Source organism: Syngnathus leptorhynchus, chromosome 21 (genome assembly GCF_054491065.1).
Source record: "Syngnathus leptorhynchus isolate UIUO chromosome 21, UIUO_Slep, whole genome shotgun sequence".
Lineage (NCBI taxonomy): Eukaryota > Metazoa > Chordata > Actinopteri > Syngnathiformes > Syngnathidae > Syngnathus > Syngnathus leptorhynchus.
Genome location: NC_141215.1, coordinates 1005571 through 1025852, shown reverse-complemented (window position 1 = coordinate 1025852; position 20282 = coordinate 1005571). Strand labels below are relative to the sequence as shown.

General features: G+C 44.1%; 1 protein-coding gene across 3 annotated transcripts in view; it reads left to right on the top strand.

Moving 5' to 3' along the window:
* aldh1l2 (aldehyde dehydrogenase 1 family, member L2) overlaps positions 1-20282 on the top strand; it is a 70281-nt gene that overhangs the window by 21628 nt on the left and 28371 nt on the right. For all 3 annotated transcript variants that reach the window (XM_085902209.1, XM_085902207.1, XM_085902210.1), the window contains exons 7-10: positions 1447-1581; positions 2257-2382; positions 2512-2603; positions 2870-3014. In XM_085902209.1, the coding sequence (XP_085758335.1) occupies positions 1447-1581; positions 2257-2382; positions 2512-2603; positions 2870-3014 (498 nt within the window). The remainder of the gene's footprint in view (positions 1-1446; positions 1582-2256; positions 2383-2511; positions 2604-2869; positions 3015-20282) is intronic.

The window sequence follows — 20282 nt, the reverse complement described above, 5'->3', positions numbered from 1 at the left end:
GCGACTTATAAGTGATTTTTTTTTCAAAAATTTTCAAAATTAAAAAATCTGCGATGTAGTGAAACCGCGATAAACAAACTGCGATGTAGCAAGGGATTACTGTCATTTGAACTGCAAGTGACGTCACCCGTGCCGCGCGGCGGTTGTTTACATAAAGGGCAAAGGATTCGATCGCGGGATGACAAAGATGACGAAGAGCCCCACGTACTACCGGCATCATTAGCGGCTTTGTTTGTAGGTGACACGGAGGACGAAGAGTTTGAAAGATTTAATGATTTGGAGTGACACAGAAGGTTTGAAAAACTATTATGGCTTTTACACACGCCCAATCCTTCTCGACGGGAGCTCTCTTTCACCTCCGTGGATGGAAGTTGAGGGCCGGCGCTCGGCCGGGTGGCTGTCCAGGGACGGTGGATGGGGCTCGGACATGGCTTTTATGCACGTACGCTCCTATTCTATGGAGCTCTCTTCCACCTCCGTGGATGGAAGTCGGGGGCCGGCGCTCGGCCGGGTGGCTGTCCGGGGACGGTGGATGGGGCCCGACACGGCTTTTACGCACGCCCGCTCCTATTCTATGGAGCTCTCTTCCACCTCCGTGGCTGGAAGTTCAGTAGTTGTTGCCTCGTTGAACTCTTGTTTTGTTAAATAAAGAGCCATTTACCAAACCCACGTCTTTCCTGGTACTTTGTTAACGCTACGATATAGTTATATACTAGATCTCTGCAGCGCACGCGCGGCGTTGTTGACATAAGGAACGAGGAATTTGATCGATGGAGTTAATGATTTGGAGTGACACAGACGGTTTGATAATGGAGTAATATGATAGTTATTTGAAATATACTTTATATATTGTTACATGGTCTGTGGAATAATTAGAAATGCAACTTACAACGGGTCCGACGTCAGCATATGCGGCGCATACACGGTATGTTCACATAAAGCAAGATCGATGGATTTAATGAATTGGAGTGACACAGATGGTTCTATAAACGTGTTATTTATGTAATACTTACTTGAATAACTCTGAATGTTACGTCAGGCCAGTTCTCAGCTCCTCGTTTGTGTATATGTCACGTTAGCATACCGTATCGTTTAGCCTGTTGTTGCTGGTTCATGTCTGTTTTTGGTGTTGGATTTTGACAAATAAATTTGCCCCAAAAGTGCGACTTATACTCCGGTGCGACTTATATATGTTTTTTTTCACTTTATTGTGCATTTTATGGCTGGTGCGACGTATACTCCGGAGCGATTTATAGTCCGAAAATTACGGTAATCCCGTTCGTGGTCTTTCTTTATACATTTGTTGATATTCAGTTTGTAAAGATCCACTAATAAAGCAAGGCTTATTTTGATTCTTGAAAATCATATCACCAAATACACATTTTGTTTTGAAGTCAATTTGAGGTCAATTTGAGGTCAATTACATATTTCTCTAACCCCCCCCAGTGTGTCACCCTATATGGATCATCAATGTTACAAGGGTCAGTGCCAGCTGGCCAGCCACTGGACATCGAAGGAACTTCCAGTCAAAGTCTGGTGACAAAAAATGGCCTTGTCATACATGGAACTGATGGAAAAGCAGTGAGTACTCCTCTGTTACAGAATTATTCACAAATTTTTTCATTACTGGTAAGCCAGCTCGTTAACAAAGAAGACAAGAGTTCCGTGGTACTGATGTTTACTGTGAGCTTAGCTTTCTTTTACATCACAACCATACCGTGGAACTGGTGAGACAAACGAACATAAAATAAACGTAGACAAAACATACACATCAAATACAAAAGTAAAAACTGCATACCACTTTGGCCTGCAAGTGAACAAACTGGGTACTTGACTTGAACCTCTTAACTTCGCGGTAACATGTACGAGGTCGGGCTGTTTCTTATCATGCTGTTTCATTATGTCAGACTCCCGATTCTTTAGCCGGAAACAGGAATCGCCCTTGAAGTTACTTTTGGTTTCTCTTGCAACTTTATATAAACAATACACTGCTACAAATTACATACAAATAACAAGAAAAAGAAAACAAATTCACACAAAAAAAAAGGTGTGCACCTTGTAAAACTTTCAACTATTGCTAGAGCTACAAGAGCTTTTGCTTAGTGGCGAAACATATAGACTTCGGCAGTTACAACTGGCATTCTATAAGATTTTACGCTTGCTCATGCTGATCTGGCTGCAAATAGCAGAGAAAAAAAAAAACCAAACCAAAATAAAAACAATGAAAAACTACAATTTATGCTTTTTTTTTTCTAGGTTCTCGTTAAGAATCTTCAGTTTGAAGATGGAAAAATGATACTTGCTTCAAAGTACTTCTCCACTGGTGAAACTAAAAGTGTGGAATTAACTGATGGCGAAAAAGAAATAGTAAATGAGATGAGGGTAAGTTCATTTCCTGCAAACCAATATTACCACGCGTGTTGTTTTTCAACCATTCCCCCCCCCCCACTGATTCACCACTGTTGTGAATCCAAATGTGGCCTTGAATTTTTTAAAAATTTTTTATGACAGAACATCTGGAAGGGCATTCTCAGTAATGTCCCAGCTATTGAGGACACAACGGACTTTTTCAAGTCCGGAGCTGCGTCCATGGATGTGGTCAGGTAAGTAGATCAGAAGAGCAAGATGTTTGGTTCTCATCTGTTAATGAAACAATAACCAAAATAGCTTACGCAACTTTAAACTTTAAGTCTTTAATTTTTTAGGCATTCCAATATTTTACCTGCCTAACATTGAAATCGCTGCATGAATTGCTGCACTGGACTCTGTTTTATAGGGAGGGGGGGTCCACAAATAAGGATTTTCTGAAAAATAGTGAAGTCGTTTTTACTCTTGAAAGCTGATATTAAGCAGTGGTTTCTCTGTCCAGGTTGGTGGAGGAGGTCAAGCAGCGAGCTGGTGTCCTCCTGCAGAATGAGGACATTTACATGGCAACCACCTTTCAGGACTTCATCCAGATGCTTGTCCGTAAATTGAGAGGTGAAGACCAGGAGGATGAACTGATCATTGACCACGTAAGTCAATCTAGATATTTTTTTGCAATTAACAAAAGGGTGCAGTCTGTAATTATCGAAATAACTTGAGCCACGAGCAGTTCAAAAGATTCATCCACGTTGGGATATTGGAATATTGGAATTGGATATTATTTGTAAATGGAACAATAAACTAAAAAATTAATACTAAAGTAATATAGATAATATTATAAATATTAATCGACAACAAAACGATTATCAAAATAATTGCCTTGTATTTAAAAAATCTAGTAATTTATTTTACAATTTTTAACTAAATATCTAACTGAAGGTCTTCTTATTTCACCTTCTCAAAAGTAATAATTATTTCATGAACGCAGACTTTGATCTTTTGGGGTTTGATCACAATTATTATTTTATTTTTTTATGTTTGTCCTTCGCTTTCAAAGATGACCACGCGACTTCACAGTGTCCCATGTGTGCGGAGATGGCTGATGAGGCCAATCCCTGCACGGAATGACCGGCCACAGTGGGGGCAGGCCAGGGCCGAGGGCTGGTTGGGTGGGAGGGAAGAACTGTCTTTGGTTTTGCAAAGCCGTCGTTTCCATTTCGCTTCGCGTTGCTTTTCAAAGTCTGCAACGCCGTGCTTGACTGCAGAGCGCCAGTTTGGTCGGTGTTGGGCCTCGGCCTCTCAGGTCTCTGGGTCCAGACTGCAGCTTTTGAGACTGGCCTTTAGGGTGTCCTTGTACCGCTTCCACTGACCGCCACAAAAGCGCTTGCCAAGGTGTAGTTCGCCGTACAGAAGCCTTTTTGGAAGGTGTTCGTCTGGCATGCGGCAGACATGACCAGCCCATCTCAGCTGGGAGCGGTTGAGGATGTCATAGATGCATTCCATCTCTGTCCTGTGGAGGACCTCAGTGTCTGGGATCTTGTCCTGCCATCTGATGTTCAGTAGCTTCCTGAGACATCTCATGTGGAAGGCATTGAGCTGCTTTGCATGTCGGCTGTAGACGGTCCATGTCTCACAGGCATAGAACAGGGAGGGGAGGACAACAGCACGGTAGACCTTGAGTTTGGTCTGCAGGCTGAGCCCTCTACGTTTCCAGACATAGCTGCGGAGTCTGCCTCATCTATATTGGCCGTACGGAACAGGGTGCTACCTAGGTAGACAAACTTTTCAGCTGCCTTGAGATATTCACCATTTACGCTGATGAGCGGGTCCGTGTAAAGGGCTCCAGGAGCAGGTTGGTACATCACTTCTGTCTTTTTTGTGCTGATGGTGAGGCCAAAGTCAGAGCATTCTGTGGCAAAGATGTCCATGCTCAGTTGCATTTCCATCTGACTGGATGGACTGAGTGTGCAGTCGTCCGCGAAGAGGAAGTCGCGGACTATGGTCGTCTGCACTCGAGTTTTTGCCTGTAGTCTCCGTAGGTTGAACAGCTTGCCATCGGTGCGGTAGCGCAGGTCTATTCCCATGTCCCAAATTGGTATGCGTCTGACAGCATGGCTGAGAACATCATGCTGAACAGAGTGGGTGCCAGAACACAGCCCTGCTTGACTCCGTTTTCCACCTGTAAGGGCTCAGAGTATGCACCGTTGTCTTGGACTCGTGCCTGCATTCCATCATGGAATTCGCGGATCATGTGGATAAAGATGTTGGGACAGCCAAACATTGACATGATCTTCTAGAGCCCTTCACGGCAAACAGTGTCGAAGGCCCTCGTCAGATCTACAAAGGTGAAGTACAGACTGACGTTCTGTTCAGGACACTTCTCTTGGAGTTGGCGAGCAGCAAAGATCATGTCAACAGTTCCATGACCCTGCCTGAACCCGCACTGGCTCTCTGGAAGGAAGACTTCATGTTCAAGATGTTCTGTCAGACGGTTCAGCAGAATTCTGGCCAGGATCTTGCCTGCTACAGAAAGCAGAGCAATGCCACGATGGTTGTTTCAATCCTGCCCGTTGCCCTTTCGTTTGTATAGGTGGACGATGGAGGCATCTTTGAACTCCTGTGGTAGCTTCCCTTAGCTCCACATGGTGCAAAAGAGGTCTGTCAGATGTTTGGTCAGGGGAGGTCCACCAGCTGCATAGAGTTCTGCTGGAATTGCGTCAGCCCCAGGTGCTTTGCCGTTAGGAAGTCCTCTGATGGCTTTGGTGACTTCAGCTTCAGTTGGTGGCTCATCAAGAGCAGTGTTGACTGGCACTTGAGGGAGGCGCGCAATCATTGATGACTGAGGGGCAGTTGAGGATGCCGCTGAAGTGCTCAGCCCAGCGCTCGACGGTCTTCTCTCTGTGTGTGACCAGGGTGTTGCTATCAGAGCTGAGGAGAGTGGGAGATGGCTTTGAGGGCGCTGTAGAAGTTCTTGTTGTCATTCTGGTCTGCATAGGACTGGATCTCGTCGGCCTTCCTGCTAAGCCAGTTGTCCTGCTGGGTAGCGTAGCTCCCGCTGGGTGGTTGCTTTGATTTTCTTGAGGGCAGACTGTTTTTGAGAGGATGTTGGATCACTGAGGTGGGAGCTGTGTAGGTGATGCTTTTCCTGGAGAAGATCTCTGATGTGCTCATCATTCTCGTCGAACCAGTCTTGCTTCCTGCAGACTGGAGGTCCTACTGCTTTGAAGGCTACAGTGTCTCTGAATGCAGCACAATCCAACTCCACGTTCCCTGAAGGTTTAGGGTCTTGCAGTTTACTGGCGAGCTCTTCATCCAGGGATTGCTTCACAGAGGCGTTGGCGAGCCTGGAGACGTTCAAACGCTTTTGGGGTTTGGAACCTTGAGGCCTCCTGGGAGGGTGGTCAGTCCAGCACTCTGCACCACACTGCCTAAGTGACCCTGACATCCTGTCTGTCCTTTTGCTTGACGATGACATAGTCCAGTAGATGCCAATGTCTTGTCTGCCTGTGCCATTTTTGCCGAGGACCCTTTCCCAGGACTTTTGGTCGGTGCCGACTCTGGCATTAAAGTCGCCAAGAATGATGAGGTTATCTGCCCTGGGCAATGCAGTGATCATGGCTGTCAGGTCCTCGTAGAACCTCTCCTTCACATTGTCTGGGTTAGTCATCGTTGGGGCATAGGCGCTGATGACTGTGGCAAAGTGTTTGCCAGGAAGAGGCAGGCGCAGTGTCATCAGGCGGTCATTGACACCTTTGGGAAGCGCAGCCAACTTATTGACCAAATTGGATCTGATGGCAAAGCTGACTCCTGCGTCGTGTCTCTCTGCCTCAGTGCGACCGATCCAGAAGAATGTATAGCCAGCACCAGCTTCAACCAACCCTCTCCAACTAGACTGGTCTCTCTGAGGGCAGCAATCTGGATGCCATACTGGTCCAGCTCTTTGGCAATCAGGGCAGTTCTTCTCTCAGGTCTTGATGTGGCGCCAGCCCTATCGAGAAGTGAGCGCACATTCCGTGCGCCAAAGCTGATTGGTGTCACCTTTGTCCTGTTACCTTGTTTCTTACCGCTGGTAATGGGACTCCTGCCAGCCACGGCCAGCTGGCCAGGAAGAAGTGAGGCAGGCAATTTTTGGAGCACCTTTTCTAGCCCGTTCCAACATGCCAGGAGGTAGGCAGTGCAAACCTAAATAGGGGGCTGCCGAAATCCAGTGCTGCCTCGGTTCACTGGACAACAACCCTATGGCCCGAGCCGCCTGTGTGCGAGTTTGTGACTATTGCTTCCAGTGAAGTCCACACCTGCCACTTCGCCACTTACCCGACGCCGCAGGACTTGGGAGGGGGAGCAATTGCGGGGAGTGTGTGTGTGTGAAGTCATGACTTGTGTGTTGGATTTAAGTGAGGGTGGGTTGCGCAGCACCAACCTCACTCTCTCGCCCGAGTCCACCTGTATCCAGTGGCAAGACAGAGTCAAGACGGCTGGAGATGGAGCCGGGTGCAGTGGATGGCCTGAATACATTACGAGGTGATGCATCCAGCCCGAGGCGCTCCACAAAGCTTGCTGGTGTCGCCGATTGGCCAGTTGAACCTCTGAGGGTTTCCTCCGCGCTTCCTGCCGAGAGCCAGTCTTTTTTTTAACTAAATATCTAACTAAAGGTCTTCTTATTTCACCTTCTCAAAAGTAATAATTATTTAATTCTTTCATGAAAGCATACTGATTGATCTTTTCGGGTTTGATCACAATAAGACATTTGCAAACATCTGGCTAACAATTACCATCAATCCTTTTTGTGTGATATTGCTTACCGTATTCCCGGACCAAAAGGCGCACCGGATTATAAGGCGCACCTTCAATGAACGGCCCATTTTAAAACTTTAAAGCTATACTGCAACAAACTGCGGTTGACTAGGGTTGTGATACGCATCCACTAGCCAATAACCAATGGGCCCTCTGTAAACAATCGCATTTCTCAAACTATCCTATAAAATGATCAGAACTGACTAAATTTCCCCATGGTACTGCTTACCTATGTTTCTCTTCCATATCGATCCGTAAATTTACTCAAAACATTAACAGAGCAGGCGATTTTGACATGAAATAGCCTCGTGCGTATAGCAGATATCACTATAGCATCAGCCACCCGCAAACTCCCATGAGCCTCAGCAAAGTGTAAACAATCGCGTTTCTTAAACGAGGGTTTAAAAAATGATCAGAACTGACTAAAGTTCGATCTAACACCTTGGTACTGCTTACCTATGTTTCCCTTCCATATCGATCCGTAAATTTACTCGAAACATTAACAGAGCAGCCTATTTTGACATGAAATAGCCTCACAAGTCAAGTCAAGTCAAGTTTTTATATAGCCCTAAATCACAAGCAGTCTCAAAGGGCTCTGTCCTCTGCATTTAACCCATCCCCATGTGATTTTGATCCATCCCCTGGGGGAGAGGGGAGCAGTGAGCAGCAGCAGCGCCGCGCTCGGGAATCATTTTTGGTGATCTAACCCCCCAATTCCAATCCTTAATGCTGAGTGCCAAGCAGGGAGGCAATGGGTTCCATTTTTATAGTCTTTGGTATGACCCGGCCGGGGTTTGAACCCACAACCTTCCAGTCTCAGGGCGGACACTCTACTACTAGGCCACTGAGCTCACGGGTACAACAGCTATCACTATAGCATTAGCCACCCGCAAACTCTCATGAGCCTCAGCTCGCAGACTCCCATGAGCCTCAGCAAAGTGTAAACAATCACGTTTCTCAAATGAGGGCTTAAAAAATGATGGGAACTGACTAAAGTTCGATCTAACACCTTGGTACTAGTTACCTATGTTTCCCTTCCATATCGATCCGTAAATTTACTCGAAACATTAACAGAGCAGCCTATTTTGACATGAAATAGCCTCACGGGTACAATAGCTATTCAGTGACGCCCCCTGACCACGGTTACCGTAATGCTGATAAGAGATGCGACCTTGTAATTTACTAGTTGTACTAAAACGTACAGAAAATTTTGGCAGAGCACTGTGTTCAACCAGTATGGATCAACAAATTCATAAATTGATCCATATATAAGGCACACCGGACTATAAGGTGCACTGTCGGCTTTTGAGAAAATTTTTAGTTAAAACTTAAAACTTATAGTCCGGAAAATACGGTAACTGTTTTTAATGACTAAATACTACTAAATAAACAAAAATAATTGGTTAATAAATAGCAAATGGGAAAAAAACTTTCAATACACTGAAATAATACTGGATTTCATTCATCAATGGAATAATCAATAAAATAATCGATTCTAAAAATAGTCAATAGTGACAGCCCTTCTTTTTGCACATGTTAAAACCTGCATCTCTTCTTAAGGTTTCTACATTTTCCACAAAATTGGATTCTGAATTTTCCTTCCCCAATTGGTGAGTTTGGATTATGGAATGTCATCAATGATTGACCACTGTGGTCCTGTGAAATCCTTTGTGAATTGTTTGCGAGTAGGAGTCAGAACTATATAAATAATATGAACTTGTTCCTTGTTTGGCACGCTCAAACATGGCGAATAAAATCTCTTGAATCTTGAAAAAATCTTGAATCTTGACTTGAAGCGCAAATGAATTCACCCCATTAGTGTTAGAGATGTTCTCACTCTAACTTATTTTGCAAGAACCACATGGGAGACAGTATGCCCTTTAAGCACTTGCAAGTGGAGAGCCTGTTCGTTACTGTGGCTACAGCAATGTTCGAACAAACTCTACCGTTAGTTAGTCTCTTACAAGAACATATTTATTGAGAACAAGTTGGGTGGGGGTGACATTGGACATGTTTGGTGGTCACCTCAACAACCCCAGTGCAGAGGGTCCCAGTTCATTGTTTTACAAGGCCGTGGAAACAGAAACTAGTGGAGCATTGTAGATGACTAACTAAGCAGAAAGTGTTTCAACACCATTTGGAAAGTTTCAACAACTGAATGGTTAAACTTTTCAGAGTCAAGGAAAGGTAAAAGGTTTAAACAAAGTTAATAATTCTAGTCTACATTCCAACATAATCATACGATCAAGATAGTTTATAAACCCTAACAATTAGTCTGAACACCATTTTCTGGATATTACGTTTGTAAAATACATGTGAATCATGCAGAAAAACCCACCCATTTATCCATTTTAGGAGGCTGCCATTTTGTGTTGTGCTCCCGCTTGCTGAAAATGACATCGCAATGCATAAGGCAGGGGTGTCCAAACCTTTTGCAAAGCGGGCCAGATTTGGTTAGATGAAATGGTATAAGGGCACCGCACCAACATTCCTCGAACCATTACCATTGTAAATGAACTTGTAAATATGTAACTATATCCTTTGCTGTCTGCAGAGAGGTTAATATTGCAGATGAGAATCTATTGTCAACTGCACTACCAGAAAAGTTAAAGATTAAAATAATAATACATTAAATACAAATGAACAATTTTATGAAAGTTGAATGATTTTCTATTAGATGTTTTTACTTTGTTTTATTATTGTTGTTATTGTTGTATTAATGAGAAGGGTGATATTGTTTTTTCGACTGCAGTAGACAGGCCAAGTTGCATCATGTAAGATTTTTAATCCAAATTAAATCTTTCTCCATTTTATCGTTTTCATTTCAACTTCATACGCAACAAATTACTTCATAATCACAAAATAATAATCCATAGTCTTTTTGTTGTCTGCGATCACTGCGAGTGGGCGGCGCGGACGCTTAGTAGTGTGTAAAGTTTGTGCGAAGTAGACAGCTCTCACCAGTAGTCCGTGTTTATTTATTTATTTATTAATTTTTTTATTTTTGCCTTTCCCTGTGCAGCATCACTTGCAGCGTTTCTGATTTTAGCATCGCCTTAGTTAGTCCTTGGTGTGCGGACATCTGAATGAGGAAGTATCTGTGTCACTGATTATCTTGCAAACGGACACCTGTGTGCGCGTGCACTGGGAAGGGACGGGGGAGACACACTCTCAAACGATCATGAGCGCTGGCTCATATGCGCGTTACCGTTCGGACGAGTTTCATTTCTTATTTCTTATTCACTTATTATTGATTTTATGACACAATGCTTCGGGCCGGTCTAAATTTTTACGCGGACCGGATTTGGTTCGTGGACTGGACTTTGGACAGCATGACCTAAAGTCTCAGAATGTGAACATCATATGACCTAGGGCAGGAGTCGGGAACCTATGGCTCGCGAGCCAGATATGACACTTTTGGCGACGGTAAAAACATCATTAAAATATTAAATAAAATAAATATAAAATTATTAAAATACATTAATTAGTACAGTCAAAAACTCCATCCATTTTCTGAACCCCTTTGTCCCCACGGTGGTCACGGGCGTGCTGGAGCCTATCCCAGCCGTCATCGGGCAGTAGGCGGGGGACACCCTGAACCGGTTGCCAGCCAATCGCAGGGCACACATAGACGAACAACCATCTGCACTCGCACTCATACCTAGGGACAATTTTGAGTCTTCGATCGGCCCACAAAGCATGTTTTCGGGATGTGGGAGGAAACCGGATGTTAGAGATGTTCTAACTCTAACTTATTTTGCAAGAACCACACGAGAGACAATATGCCCTTTGAACACTTGCAAGTGGAGAATTTGTTCGTTACTGTAGATACAGCAATGTCCGAACAAAGTCTGCCGTTGAAGTCATGCAAGAGAGTATTTATTGAGAGAAGGAGGGTGGGGGTGAGAGTCAGCCAAGGTGGGGGTGACATTTGACATGTGTGGTGGTCACCTCAGCAAATGACAAACCACTTGGGAGGGTCCCAGTTTATCGCTCCACGAGGCCGTGGACATAAATCCTAGTGGAGCAAAACAAGGACGCCTCCACACCACCTGGAAAGCTTCAACAACTGAATGGTTAAACTTTTCAGAGTCACGGGAAGGTAAAAGGTTCAAACAAAGTTCATCATTCTAGTCTACATCCCAACATAATCATACGATCAAGATAGTTTATAAACCCTAACATATCCCTCCTGTTTATCATATGATTATGCCCACCCCGATCAATAAAACATAAGTAAGAAAATATAATGAAGAAAAACAACAATAAAATAAAAACACAGAAACAGCACATCATTGTACCCATCACTTGCGAAGCATTTTCGATGGTCAAATCATTAAGTTTCTGTAAAACATGCTCGGCTAAACATCATCTACGCAATCTACATAGATCAATTTTAGTGTGTGAGTGAAAAACCTGCGGCAAGATGTTATAATGCAGGAAAAGTCTCACACGGTCCCTCTGCCTTAGGCGACCATAATGTTATCAATAACAACAGTCAAGACAAAAACTGCTTGTGTTTGTTCAGCCGTCATAGTCATCACATTTAACATGTCTGATATGTTGTATTTGCACTTGTGCTATGGTAGAAGACAAAAGTCTTGATACAGCAGACTTCAAACACGGGATAACACAAGTTGTAAATAAGCACATCAACACAAGCACAAAAAGCACAGGAGCCACAAATTTCAACAGCAGTTGCCACCAGTTGCCAGAGAATAGCCACGAAAAGAGATCCCATTGGTGTGGGACTTTGTCTTTTGACATGGCCTGCTGTAAGTTCTTCAGTGAATTCATGGCGTCGTTGATGTGCGTGTCATTTTCTCCTGGTATGTATGTGCAACAGGAGGTCCCAATAATGTGGCACACACCACCTTGCGCTGCAGTCATCAAGTCCAGAACCATCCTGTTTTGTAAGACCATTAGCCTCATAGCCTGAATCTCTCTGTTTTGACCATCATTGACCTGCAGCGAGAGATTCACAAACGATTGGAAACGATAGTTCAGTGTCTCGATGTAGAGTGCTTGTTTTCCAACTCCGATCCAAGGAAAAAGCGCATGAACAACTTTGTCTCCGACGGACCATATTTTATGATCATCTGGCACGTTCGCACCCCAGACAGGGTCATGAGGGTCAAAGGTTGCAACAGCCCTGCGTCGACGTCCAGAAGAGTTGTGTGCTGTCGTCAGCTGATGATGTTGTATCCTGTAGGTGTGGTCTGTCACCCACACTGGAGCACACACTCCTGTTCAGTTGGCGGGCAGCATCGGATAAACCTTGTGACCACAAAGCCACCAGCCATTCTGTATGAAGTAGGTTCTGTTTGATGGCGCAGCCATGTTGGTAGGAGAGCCCTCACCACTTGAAATGGCTCTCTCATCCTGACACTCAGCGGTGATGTCCAAAGCTCCCATCCAGTTTCCTCCTGGAGAGCAGTCGTCGTTGATGCATTTGTGGGTCTCGTTTCCTTGGATGTAACATGTGTAGTTCACTCCAGCTGGTCTCTCTGTGTAGGCCACTTGCGGCAATGTTCGTCCTTTAACAGTTGCGTTGATATTGATCCAAAAGAGTTCGATCACAGGTTCTTTTCTGTGAGTCCAGGGCGGTAGGGGTAGCATCACTGACTGTGACAGCATGGTGTTGAAATCCAAATCCGTCCCACAAAGGCGATGCATTTGCTTCAGTGACAGTCATTGTTCTGGCCTCCAGGTAAACTTTTGTGGAGGAAGGGGGAGAGTTTGGAACACACACATAGCATTCCCCCTGTGTGTGAGCTCTCACAGTGAACCCCACACACCGGCACCAAGCGTAGGCCCCGTATGGGCCTCTGCGGTCCCATGACCAGTCCCCGAAATTCTCATCATGTGACCATCTTCTTCCACGAATGACACTGTCCATTGGTCCATTCAGATGAGCCCACAAACCATAGCACACTCCAACCACAGCGCAGCATAGAATCCACCTGGCATTTGGAATTCCGTTGCTACTAGGATGGCAGAGACACCGGGACATCTCCTCGCCTAGCGGAGTGGGGATCACTGAAGTCTTCACCAACGTTGAGACGTTCCACCCTAAGCGATGAAACCCCTTTGAAGTCGGAACTTCCCCACCACTCCGAATGAGGGGTCCAGCACTCTCTGCAACTTGCAGTGGCTGAGGTGAATCCAGCTGGGCCGTTCAGCAATCTTTACTGCAGTGGGGGTAGTCAGCAAGACTTGGAATGGTCCCTCCCACCGCGGGCTGGCCCAGTTCTTTCTTTTGATGACCTTGATGTAGACCCAGTCTCGTGGCTTAATGAGGTTGTCAACCTGTGGGGAAAGAAGACTAGGCGGCAGTAAATTTGCATTTAACACATCTTTCATTTTGAGCGTTCTGATCATGTAATCTGCCAAGGTCTGTTCTTCATCTGCTTTTTGCAAATCTGGAGTGAACACGGGTAGTCTATATGGTCTCTCATGGATAATTTCAACAGGCGTTAGCCCTTCTGAATTGGGGGTGATTCTCATATAGAGTTTCACCAAGTCTAGGCACTCTGGCCAGGCTCTGCCTGTTGATTCCATGCATTTTTTCAACCTGCTTTTGATAGTAGCGTTTGCTCGTTCAACCAGGCCTGCACTGGATGGGTGCCACTGTTAAGGCATCTACTCATTTAGATGGAACTATTTCAACCCATTTGGAAAATGCATCAATCATCACTAGGCAGTATTTGTGAGGTCCACTTTGTGTGAGTTCAATAAAATCTATGTGCATGATTTGGAATGGGTAAGACGGTTTTGGAAATGAGCCTCTCTTAGGTCTCATGTTCCCTTGTGGATTATGTTTCACACAAACAGGACATGCTTCACAAATATTTTTTTTTAAGTAAGAATCTAAACCAAAGGTAGTGAATTGACCTCATCCCTCCTCTCGACACATGGCAAGGCCCATGTGTCGCAATTGCTGCTGCCTTAAAAAGTGTTTTTGGTAAAACAGGTTTGTCATTGATGCGGTGGATATTATCTGTATCCACAACTGCACCTTTTGTCGTCCACATTCGTTTTTCCACCATTGGAGCGTTGCCCTGCATGTCTGTCAGTATAGTTTTATCTATGAGTTGCGTGTCCTCTGAATCTATTAAAAAAATTTCATGGCCATGTTTCCCTGCTGCTGCTTCTTTAGCGATTTTGTCTGCAAATCTGTTTCCATTTGAGACTTCATCTGTGCCTGTGGTGTGAGCAGCACATTTACACACAGCAAGTTTAGCAGGTAAACGGATGGCCTGCAACAAGTCTTTTAACAAGGAGGCATGGGTAACCGGCTTACGGGTTGACGTTGTCATCCCCCTGCGCTCCCATTGTTTTGCAAAATAGAACAGAGTAGAAAACGCATACTGACTGTCTGTGTATACAGTGACTTCCTTATCTCTTGCTAACTGACAAGCTCTTGTCAGTGCAATCAGCTCAGCAGCCTGCGCTGACCGATTGTATGGAAGCTTCTCTGCTTCAATAATCTGGTTTGGCAACTTCACAATTGCATAACCACTTTGATTGTTCCCTTTAGGATCCTTTGAACATGATCCATCCACAAACCACTTTTCCCCTTTATCAAGTGGAGTGTCACTTAAATCTTGTCTGGGTAGCTGTAGATGTTCTGTAGCATCTAAACAATTATGTGGGGTTCCATCTCCTGGCAACGGGATCAATGTTGCTGGATTTAGGACTGTGCACCTTTTTATCATAATATGCGGTTGTGACAGAAGTGTAGCAGTGTAGGATAGGTGTCTGGCGGGTGACAAAAAGTTCATTTTGCTTTGCAGTAGCAACACATCTACAGCATGTGGAACCAGCAAGTCCATTTTGTGGAAAAGGACCACATCTGCGGATAGTGTCACTGCAAGCGCTGCTGCGCATACTGCTTGGACACAGTCTGGTAACAATTGAGCCACTGGATCCAATTTTTTTTGAATAAAATGCAATTGGTCTTAGTTTACTGCCATGACTCTGCAGCAACACTGAGGTCATAAAACCATTCCTGCAGTCTACCGTTTGCACAAACGTTTTATTGTAGTCTGGTAAGATAAGGGTTGTAGTTTCCATCAAAGCCTGTTTCAGTACTACAAAAGCATCTTCCGCTACTGGTGTCCATATTATTTTTTCTGTCATTGCCATGGGGACTCCATGCACATTATTCAGCAGTGGTTGCGTCTTTTCTGCATAATGTGGGATCCATGCTCTGCAGTAATTGCAGAGCCCCAAAAATGACATCATTTGTTTTTTTGTCTCAGGTTTTGGTGCATCTGCAATGATTTGTTTTCTGGTTTTTTGTATCTGTCTTCCAGCAGCTGACAACGTGTGACCTAAATAGTTCACTTCCTGTTTGACCCATTGTAGTTTATTTTTGCTTACTTTATTCCCTGCTTTACAGAGATAGTGTAACAAAGCTAAGGAGTCTTCCTTGCAAGCAGCTTCAGTTTCAGAGGCTATCAAGAGATCATCTACATAAACTAGAAGTTGGCTTTTGTTTGAAATTTGAAAATCAGCCAAACATGCCATGATAGCTTGAGTGAAAATAGTTGGACTATCAGCAAATCCCTGCGGCAATCTGGTGTACGTATAACTTTGTCCTTTAAAGGTAAACGCAAACCAAAACTGTGAGTCTGGGTGGATTGACACTGAGAAAAATGCATTGCTAAGATCAATCACTGTGAAAAACTTCTGGTTTGGTTTCAAAGTGTTCAGAAGTGTGTGCGGGTCAGGCACATTAGGTGCTCTTGTTTGTATTGCCTCATTTACAGCTCGTAAATCTTGTATCACTCGCCAATCAATCTTGTTGGCCTTTTGGACTGGAAAAATAGGAGTGTTGCAAGGAGAATCTGAGCACTTCCTAATAATCCCTCCTGACAAAAGATCATTTACGACAGGGGCTATCCCATTTATTGCCTCCTGGTTTAAAGGAGATTCTCTGATCCCGGTTAGATTTGGATGTTAAGTCCTGTAGCAAATGGTTCCTTTGATCAGTCAAACAAATGTTGATGAGCCAGGGAAGCGCATAAGCGCGTGCCCTTCTAAACACCCACACCACTTCCTCATAACTTCGTTAGTAATTAGCAACAACTTTTTCTTTGGGGTTTTTGTTTTCTTAGCATTTAACTTGCACAAAAGCACTCTTTTGTCCAAGCTGCTCTACCAATTTCCCATAGTAGTCTCCAACAACTTCAACCATTCAACCAATACTTTCCTTTCATTCAGGAAATCATTCGTCCCTGCTCATTTGCATCTCACACACAGTCACCAAAGAGGAGTCTTTTCAACACATTGGTCTCAAGCTATCCAAGTCCTCCACACAACATTCATATACCATTCTCAGCACAATCCCTATCCTAATGTTTCCGATAGAACAATTCACCAGTTCAAAAAAAATAACTCAACACATAAAAAAACACAGCTTGCGAATTAATCAGATTTTTTTATTTTTATTTATTTATTTATTTATTTTTCAAATTCAGTTTTGCAATGTGTACAATCACCAATTTTGCTTCATCCAATTCTAGAAAACATGTTTTCTCTGTCTGTCGAATTTGTCATCAGGGTGAGACACTAATGAGCACTAGTGTAAACCAGTTTTCTGTCTACAAACAGATTTCTTTCTTTTCTTCTCTTTTTTATTTATTTATTAAAAAAAAAAAAAAGAATTATTTATTTATTTATTTATTTTATTCTTCAAAATTGTTTCTGTTTTGCGGTGCAAATTGGATAGACCACAGTCTAACAAATTTCTTTTGTACACAGGTTTAGCCAATTTTATCAGTTTAACAAATATGCACACACGTGCACAGCTCTCGGTGCGAGGGGAGGGGACCTGGCAACAATGATTCGTCACAAGCTGGCCATTTCTTGCGGTCGATCATGAAGCTGGTCCCACCCACGCACGCGAGGACAGCACATTCTAATTTATCTTTTAGAAACAAGTTGTATTACTTTACCACTTGATTTGCAAATTTTAACTTCAGTGTGCACACATAATTTGACCCCTTCGTCATTTGGCGTTGGGCATACAATCAGCATTGTCTTGTATGTACAGGAGTTCTAATAACCTAAAAAAATGTTTTAAACCAAAAGTAGGAGCATGAGAGGTCAAAGAGGAGGAAGCCCGTTTTGCTGAAAATTTGGCTTTTCCTCTGCCCCTTCCTCCACCCTTTGATTGGTCTCGTTTTGCATAACGACACACTCTTGCAAAGTGTCCTCGTCTCCCACAGTTCCAACAGTTGTCAGAATCTGGTGGGGGTTTTGAACCATATGGCGGCCTGCGACCTTGTTGGCCTTGACCTCTTCCTCTGCCCCATTGGGAACTTTGGAAGAAGACTGTTGCATCTTCATCTACATGATTATCATCATCATCTAGATGAAATACATCAGAACTTTTGCCTTTCTTGATCACTTTGTCAGCGTCTCTGGCCCACTGCATGGTTGTTGTAACACAAGCAGTGTGTGCTTCCACCAAGTGTTTCCGCACCCTGTTGTCTAATTCAGGTGGGGAACCATTTAGGAGCGCATATTTTAGCTGTTGCTGATAAGCACTCTCAGCTGCATCATTGAATGGGATGCCATTATGCACCCTAAATTCTTTTTCAAATGTTAATGGAATGGACTTCTCATCACCTTCAAGAGCTAGAGATTTACCGTTTTTATTTCCCATCTTAACTTGGTATTTTTAGATTTTTCCAATTTTTTTTTCAATTTTTTGTTTTTCTTTTTTGAGGATCCTCAATGCAGGATTAAATTTACCCTTCAACAAAATTACTAGCCTGTGTATTACCGTTGGTTTTTGCTAGTACTGTTTTTTTTGTCAATTTATCCTACCATTCACACTCTCAACCACACAACTTTCATGCAAACAGCTCGGAAAAACAGACAAAAAAAGAATCTACGCCCTTCTTCAATTAAGAAAAAGAAGCTCTGTTTTTTTTTTTTAACCCGTTCCTTCCACTGGGACTCCAACCCAAGCTGTTCTATGGCTCGGAAAAACGTACAAAGAAAAATCTACACCCTTCTTTGAATTACAAAAAAGAAGCTCTGTGTTCCTTAGCACGTTCCTTCCACTGGGACTCCAACCCAAGCCAGATCCTGCAGCTTGGAAGAACAGACAAAGAAGAATCTACGCACCTCTTCAATGAATGAAAAGGAAGCTCTGTTTTCCTTAGTCTGTTCCTTCCACTGGGACTTAAACCCAAGCCAGATCCTGCAGCTTGGAAGAACAGACAAAGAAGAATCTACGCACCTCTTCAATGAATGAAAAGGAAGCTCTGTTTTCCTTAGTCTGTTCCTTCCACTGGGACTTAAACCCAAGCTATATTCCGTGCACCTTCCACTCTTACGCGTTTCACAACAGCACAATCACACAATTTTAGGGCTTTAACTTACTTGTCCCCTGGTTCGTTGCACTGCCGGATCCCATCAATCCACTGTTGTCCGACGAAGGCAGACCTAAGATGCTGGCCCAGCGAAGAATTTTCTTGCCAGGTCTTTTCTTTACCAGGTCCTCCTAATGGACGCTGGCTTGTCGACAATGCAGCACGTCGTCCTCCGTCGATCAGCAGTGGGTATGTTGGATCCGGGTCACGGCACCAAAATGTTAGAGATGTTCTAACTCTAACTTATTTTGCAAGAACCACACGAGAGACAATATGCCCTTTGAACACTTGCAAGTGGAGAATTTGTTCGTCACTGTAGATACAGCAATGTCCGAACAAAGTCTGCCGTTGAAGTCATGCAAGAGAGTATTTATTGAGAGAAGAAGGGTGGGGGTGAGAGTCAGCCAAGGTGGGGGTGACATTTGACATGTGTGGTGGTCACCTCAGCAAATGATTAACCACTTGGGAGGGTCCCAGTTTATCGCTCCACGAGGCCGTGGACATAAATCCTAGTAGAGCAAAACAAGGACGCCTCCACACCACCTGGAAAGCTTCAACAACTGAATGGTTAAACTTTTCAGAGTCACGGGAAGGTAAAAGGTTCAAACAAAGTTCATCATTCTAGTCTACATCCCAACATAATCATACGATCAAGATAGTTTATAAACCCTAACACCGGAGTGCCCGGAGAAAACCCATGCGGACACGGGAAGAACATGCAAACTCCACACAGGGAGGGCCGGAGGTGGAATCGAACCCGCACAATCCTAACTGTGAGGCGGACGTGCTACCCAGTGCAACACTGAGCCGCCCCACTCAAAAAATCGTTGGTCTTAATTAAAATACATCCATTTAATTGTATTTAACCTATCAGTTGTTTTTTTTAATGGTATGGCTCTCACGGGAAGTTATATTTAAAAAATGGGCATTCAAGGCTCTGTCCGCCAAAAAGGTTCCCGACCTCTGACCTAGGGTGACCAGATTTGGTTTTCTCAAAAAGAGGACACCTTTTATCGGTGGGTGAGAGCGCCAGAGTGGGCATCGTTAGACCACTGGTTTGTCCGGTGGGGGGGGGTTAGTGAGCGCGCTTAAGTGGGGGGTGCTGTTGGTGAGAGCGCTGGAGTGTCTGGCGGGGGGCTCGGAGGGGCTGCTGTTGGTGAAAATGCCCGGGTGGGGGGGGGGGGTTGCTCCTGGGTTGCAGGTCAGCAATCAAACAATGTCCCCCGGACATTTTTTTAGGTCTCAAAAGTAGGACATGTCTGGTCTCCAAACCCAGAAAGCAGATGAGCTGCAACATTCAGTTGGCAGTAGTTCATCAAGACTGACCAGTACTGATTGAAATCACTGTCCAACAGATGCAATACAGGCCACCAGAGTTGAGGAAATCCCACAGAATAAAGGTTTCATTTCCCAATGACCTGATGTGTACTAGAATTGGCGGGCATGGCTTGAGGCAGTTCCCCAGAAAGCCAAGGGGGATGTTTGCGGCAGGTCTGAAGTTCAATCAAATGGATTTAGGAACCACGAGGGCATAACAACGTGAAGAACTGAATCTATGTGTCTGAGGTAAAACAAAAGTTTGCACTCCATGTTTGCTGGCTGTTAGCTACAGCCGCTAACTTGTTTGTTGGTCAGTTCTGTTTACATTTGGAAGCAAATTTTGTCCGGCAGGCCTACTGAGGGGAGCCAACATCAGCATGTTATTGAAACAGATTACATTGTGTGTTGGTGAAC